We start from the raw sequence: 6,355 nt of genomic DNA, 5'->3' as shown, positions 1-6,355 counted from the left end.
ATTATTTTTGAGATTTTTTTTAAAAGAATTTGCTTAGTTGAAATTTTTTGAAATAAAATTTAAAATTATTTTTTTCTATCCTACACATCAATCAATTATTTTTTCTCTCACAATTATCTATTCAATTATAAAAAAATTCAAATTATTTCAAATTCTAAAATTCTAAAATTGTTTTCAAAACATATAACAAAACAAAATTTTAGATTTTATAAACTCTTTTTAGAAAGTTATTTTTCAAAATTGTTTAGTAGAGAAAATTATAGAATAGTCATAGAGTTCAATACTACCATATTCTCTTATCAATCACCTTTTATTCTATTCCCTCATATTTTTCAATTATTCAATACAAATAATTAATATTCATTTTTTCACCAATTATACTATTATAAAACAACCCGTGACCATATTTTCTAATAACCGAATAATCAACCAAGTTGTGGAAAAATTATTAATTAATCTTGAAGCGTCACATGTTTATGACCTACACCAATCACTATTCACAAATTTGTAAGTTTCATCATTTTCATCAATTATAATACTATGAGAACATCACGTAATGATATCCCAAAACTATCTAATAATTTCTCCAGGTGGTGAGTGGTCACATGTCCGAGAAATCGTGGGGATGGGAATAAAAGGGTCCACCACCATGTCGGTTTCTCTGTGGTGCCTTCTTCTTCTTCTTCGTCTTCATGTCTTCTGTAGTGGAAAGATATATGTATATATATATATATATATATATCCATATATTCTGGTTATAACTATCGTGCGCATTAGCTCATACTTTTCTCTCTTTTCCCACTCTCTCCTATATGTCCTGTACATGGAAAAGGATTTAGGGCACAAGTAGGGTCCACTAAGCAAATTTTAATAATTTTTTAATTTTTTATAATAAAAACATATATAAAAATAAAAAATAATACAATAGTTTATGATAATTTTTAATTTTTTAACTAAAACTGTAGGGAATAAACCAGCCTTAATTTCCTCTTAAAAATGGAGATTATTAATCGGTCACATACATATTTTTCAACAAAAGTGGCTTTCAATCCAATCCAGCATTTCATCTCCATTACGCCCCACCCACCCATCTCCACACTTCCAGTTATCTCTCTCTCTCTCTCTCTCTCTCTCTGTCTCTCAAATTTTGGTTTCTCTCTCTAGAATTGGGTAGTGGCGCGCTTCGCTTGCTTGTCCGCTTTATGCGCCAAGTTGGTAAAGCCTCCTTTTCCCCCAATTCTTCATTATTCACCTTTTTTTAAGTCTCATCTCTCTCAATCTACTTTCTCTATCTTTCCTTTTTCTACTTCCATTTTTATTCTTCTCTTCACTGGGTCTCATCTCTTTCTCACCAAGATTTCAGTTAGAGCCTAATTTGGGTACTGGGTTGGATTCAATTCTTCAAGTGAGTAAAGTTTGATACATATAGTATAATTTTTTATTATATATATACACCAGTTCAGTACTTTTTGTGTAGTGTTTGTTTATTGATTGAAACCCACATATGTTTTACTTTTCATACTTAATCAATTTTCTTTAAGAGTTGAAAGATTGGATTTTTCTGGGAAAGTTTCATTTTGTTTGATTTAGTTAATATTTTCTTTCATTACCTTGTTCTTGTCTTGTCTTGAGCATCTCTGCTTCTCTGTATTTGTGAGTGTGTGTGTTTTAGAAGGTTAAAATTGATTTCAGTTCTTAATTAATGTTCTAATCACATTAGTTTAGTTATCAATGATGATGTGCAAAATTTCCAATGAGTAAAAACATTTTCCCGTGCTAGAGATTCTTCTATTTCCTTGAGATCAATCTGTGGCTTTTGTTGATGTATATCATCAAAAAATATAATAAACAATTTACAAACTTAAAATCAAGTTCTAAGTTTTTTTTTGGTTGTTGGTGGTTGTGAACTTGCCTGTTACTAATTTTGATGCAATTATTACAAATGAATATAACTTCACTGTTGCTTAGTTAAAGTTATCGATGAATCGGAAACATCAGTGTCTTGGTGTTTATTTTACTTTTTATTTTTTATTTTTAAAAGCAGTTTTTGTTAGTTATTGTTTCCGTATATAGTCTTTATCATTGCGAACGGATAGTTCTCTGATCATTACTTTAAAGTTTCAAATGATCAATTTAGGATTTGTTTTTATTTTTGGATGATTAGTTTGGTTCCTTGTTGCTTTTCATGGTCATGTTATTAGAAACAATTATGAACTTCCATCAGTTGGTGTACCAATAAGCTGTTTACTTTACCTTTTAAAGTCAATCTTCCCATTGACAAAATTTATGTTGATTTCTTGTTTCCACTCTTTTGACAATCCTGACCCAAATTTTTAAAAGCAAATTTGATATGAAGCACTCCAACGGAAACCAAAATTTTTTCTCAGATTTTAAATAGTTTTTATTATAAAAAAAAAAAAAAACACCATTATATCCAAGAACATCTTTGCAAACTGGGATTGGCAAACTCACGTGTCAATTTGGTAAATAAATTATGCTTCAATGACAGCAAATATAACTGTTGGGATTTTGGGTTTTCAAAAGTCTCTCTCTCCGTTTAGTTAAAAAAATGGCAAACCGCAATTTAGTGTAGATTTGAGTTAAAGAGTAAAGAGGGGCTTTGATTGTTTTTTTTTTCTTCTCAAATTTGAATTTGAGTCAAGATTTGAGTGAGGGCTAGATATGTTCTTAGTTCCATTAAGAATCTTTGGCATAATGTACAAGTGCAATCTTTCTTCTCCTTCATAATTGCTTAATCCTACAATTTATTGATGTTGACTAGTTATCTCCCTTGCTTTCCAGATTACTTTTGAGGATTGATTGAGAGAATCAAGGTTGATAGCATGCACTCTTCCGTTATGTTACTGCATGCCTAATTAGAGGTAGAGGAGCATGGAAACTACATTGATCCAGCATTAATGTCATTTCTTTTTCTAGAGATAGAAGATGGAAATTACCATTATCAAAGCGGAGAAAGATGGCCAAAAGAAAGAAGATTCATTACAGAGCACGAGTACGGATAAGAAATTACCAGATGACCGTAGTTTGTCCAAAAGGCCGGTAAAAAAGGTAAAGCCTAAAGATGTGCTGGTATTAAATGTTAGGCAGCAATCACAAAGTGGTGAAAGTTGCATTCGCAACTCATTCCTTCGTAACATTCGCAGCTTAGAAAGTAGGATTCCAAAGCAGATTGTTAGTCTTGATGAAAAGTATCTTTGGCATTGCCTAGAATTGATATATGCCAGTGCAGCAAAAGCAGCCTCATGCAATATTCCAGAGAGTTTGGGTTATTTACAGATGGGTAATTTGTCTGACCACTCGAGTTCACTGAAAATCAGAAATAGTGTTGCTTGTAATTTAACTAAATTTGCTATTGGATGCCCATTGGAAGCTGGGACTGGGAATGTAGTTGTAAACCCTGTTGGAGAATGGATTGTTGGTACAATCACTGGGAGCAAGAGTATTATGTTGAAAAGCCCTTTATTTCGCCAATTTGGTGCCGCAGAGAGTGACATTAACTTTGGGAGGACAAATCTAATAGATGATATGAAATCAGTAGGTTCTAATTTTACGAGTTCTCCTGGTTGGTTGAGCATTAGTGCATCACAGAAGCTAGAAAAGAAGGCGGGGGTACTAAAAAATGATAGGTATGGATCTGAACCTGTGCATAAAAGGCTCATTTCTGTATCAAGCACAAACTCTATTTCCTCAGATCAGACTTCTTTGGTGTCCATTGGTATTACTCAGGCAATGCTCCATTGCACATGGAAATCTGGATTTCCTCATTATGTCTTCTCCGTAGATGATCAGAAGGAGGTGTATGTAGCAAACCTAGTTAAGGTTGACTCACCAGATAACACGGTCTTTGATTATATGTACATGTTTCATGGTGGCAGAAAGGAATACGAGGTTCATACAAATGAGTCAGATCTTGTTGGTAAGATGAGAGTATCTACAAAGTATACACATTGCCCCAATAATTCAGAAATCAAAGAGACTCAGTTTGTTTTGTTTGGCTCTGATGCGAGTTCGGTGGGAGAGAAACAACCTTCAAGCCATACACTTAAAAAGCATAAAGGGTTGTCGAGGAAGATGGTAGAGGTATTCAAGCCTAGTCATCCATCTAGGGCAAGGAGCTCCTCCAAATTTGCAGGGACGACTACCATATTTGAAAACTCTACAAAGCCATGTTCAGATTCATTAGGGGCTGCCAAGCTTTCAGATAATTATCTGCCACCAAATCTTGAATTGGCTGCGATTGTCGTGAAAGACCATATTTGTGGCAGTGGGCAGGAGGCAGAAATTGGAGGATGGGGCATGAAATTTCTCAAGAAAGTTGAGACTAGGCAGACTGTTGCATCTGTAGAAGCCTCACCTTCTGATTATTGTCTAAGAAATACCAGTGATTGCTCTACGTGTGTAGACATTCTAATTCCTGCTGGTTTTCATGGTGGGCCAACAAACAGAATTGGTGGCCCTTCTAGCCTCATTGAGAGATGGAGATCTGGTGGGCGCTGTGACTGTGGTGGCTGGGACATTGGATGCCCACTCACAGTATTCAACACCAGGGCAAGCGAAAAAGAGGCTTTGCCCCAAGCAGATATGCCAGGGGACTGCAGGTCATTTGAATTATTTATTCAGGTGCATCAAGTTCCTTGTACTTTGTTCTATTTTGATTCAAAATTGCGAATGCTTCTTATCCTATGTTACTTGGAAAGTGGATCGGTTTAGTATGTGGAACAGGAATTGGAATGTGGTAAGTGACATGCTCTAAATAAATTGTGGTACAATACCATAGGTAGAGACTTGTATAATTTACACTATAAGAATTTGAGGTATTTATAGTGTAGAGTAATTTTTTTCCAAAACAATTAGACATTCAATAAAATGTTTTTTTTTTTTTTTTTTTTTCCTTCCAAATTAATCATATAGCAACATATTTTTATTATATGAGATTATGATGATCCATTTTTACCTTTTGTCATGTCAATCTCACTCACTTCAGATTTAGTTCATTATATTTGAGTTTTTTTTTACCATTTTGGGACGAAAGTATACCATGTTTTGAAATGTGTGTTTCAAAATGTAATTCGTTAGTGTATCATTGTTTTGTGGTAACACTGTGCTCATCTTTGTAACCCCCTTCCTATCGACCATTGAAGTTATATATTGTTTGAATATTCAATGTACAAACCTCTTTCAGTATTTCTAAACTTAAGCAACTTTGAGCTGATCATGGCCAGCTTCAATTTTGCAGGGCTCAACGCAATGTGCAACACCTATCATGAAAATGATGAATATTCGTGATGGTTTGTATTTTATTAATTACCAATCAACTCTATCCGCTTTACAATCTTTCTCGATTGCCGTGGCAATTATTCATACTCGGAGTCCTGCCCTCCAACCCAAAGTGTACAGGAGTTGAAGTTGCAAGAATCAAGGAGGTTTATGTAGTTTTAGTGCTCATAGTTTAATACAGTCAGTGAAATTATTTATACAGAAATTGAGATGTGTATTTTTATGTATTATTGGTGTTGATTGTCTATTGTTAGATTATTGTCTGATATTTGAGGTTAGCTGGTATCAATATAGCTAACTTCTTGTCACGTGTCTCATTAGGCAGACATAAATCCTGTAATCCATCTCTTTTTGACTGACTGTAGAAGGGTTTTATTTAGAGTGAATTTGATTTTATTTGTCAGTATATATTGTCATACATGAAATTGTTTCTGCAATAATTCACTGCCCTGTGGATCCTGGTTGTGTATGCTGCTTCTTCTACTTTTTTTATTTTTATTATTTATTTTTTGTGAACTCTCTTTATTTTCTTGCTATTTTGTTTACATAATGGATGGAGTCACAGCCCTTCAATTTTGATATTGAGTGCACGGGTTATGCCATTATAGTGTCATGCATTGATTTAGAAGGTACAAAATTGGTGGTTAATTGAAAGCCTTCCATTTCAAGTGCTGAAAAAGCCTTCGATGTTTGAGTTCTTGTTTTGCAGTAGTAGTCTTTTATTCTAGTAGATTCTTTTGGGTGATTTGTGAGCTCTATGGATAGATTGATATAGAACACACACAGGTTGCACTCCATTTATTTGGTGTCCTCTGCTGCCTCTCTCTCTCTGTCTCTGTCTCTCTCTCTCTCAAGTTTTTCATTCTTTGCTGTTATTTGATCTTCAGTCATTAGGCATTGGTTTAATCAATGGGCCATTAGTGTTTGTGGTGTGTCCCTAAAACATGACTTTTACTTTCATTTATGTTGAGCAATGATCAATAGAGCAAACAGTGAACAATGAGTGCCTTTTCTTGGAGTAATTATGTTTTGTTGGAATATTAGGTTGATTGTGTGC

General features: G+C 34.1%; 1 protein-coding gene across 3 annotated transcripts; it reads left to right on the top strand.

The window, feature by feature from the left end:
• The first annotated feature begins 987 nt into the window (after nucleotides 1-987).
• Nucleotides 988-5,701, top strand: LOC114269031 (cadherin EGF LAG seven-pass G-type receptor, putative (DUF3527)). 3 transcript variants are annotated; one of them, XM_082877751.1, is made up of 3 exons: nucleotides 988-1,405; nucleotides 2,803-4,641; nucleotides 5,258-5,701. In XM_082877751.1, exons 2-3 carry the CDS (start codon nucleotides 2,947-2,949, stop codon nucleotides 5,423-5,425), a joined length of 1,863 nt encoding a protein of 620 aa, XP_082733877.1. In that variant the 5' UTR covers nucleotides 988-1,405; nucleotides 2,803-2,946; the 3' UTR covers nucleotides 5,426-5,701. The 3 variants fall into 3 exon arrangements, with proteins under 3 accessions (XP_082733877.1, XP_082733878.1, XP_028066094.2); XM_082877752.1 differs by having other exon boundaries at nucleotides 1,013-1,405; nucleotides 2,803-4,756; XM_028210293.2 differs by having other exon boundaries at nucleotides 1,052-1,215.
• Nucleotides 5,702-6,355: the final 654 nt, after the last annotated feature.

This window comes from Camellia sinensis, chromosome 7, assembly GCF_055761805.1.
Source record: "Camellia sinensis isolate YWXY chromosome 7, ASM5576180v1, whole genome shotgun sequence".
Taxonomy (NCBI): domain Eukaryota; kingdom Viridiplantae; phylum Streptophyta; class Magnoliopsida; order Ericales; family Theaceae; genus Camellia; species Camellia sinensis.
The sequence above is the reverse complement of the archived record's forward strand: the minus strand, read 5'-3'. Positions and strand labels throughout refer to the sequence as shown.

What these genes read in the sequence shown, in the direction of transcription:
- LOC114269031 (XM_082877751.1), top strand. Translation starts at nt 2,947, where the DNA reads ATGGAAATTACCATTATCAAAGCGGAGAAAGATGGCCAAAAGAAAGAA. An exon ending in CATTTGAATTATTTATTCAG is followed by an intron (nt 4,642 to 5,257) that starts GTGCATCAAGTT and finishes TCAATTTTGCAG; the next exon opens with GGCTCAACGCAATGTGCAAC.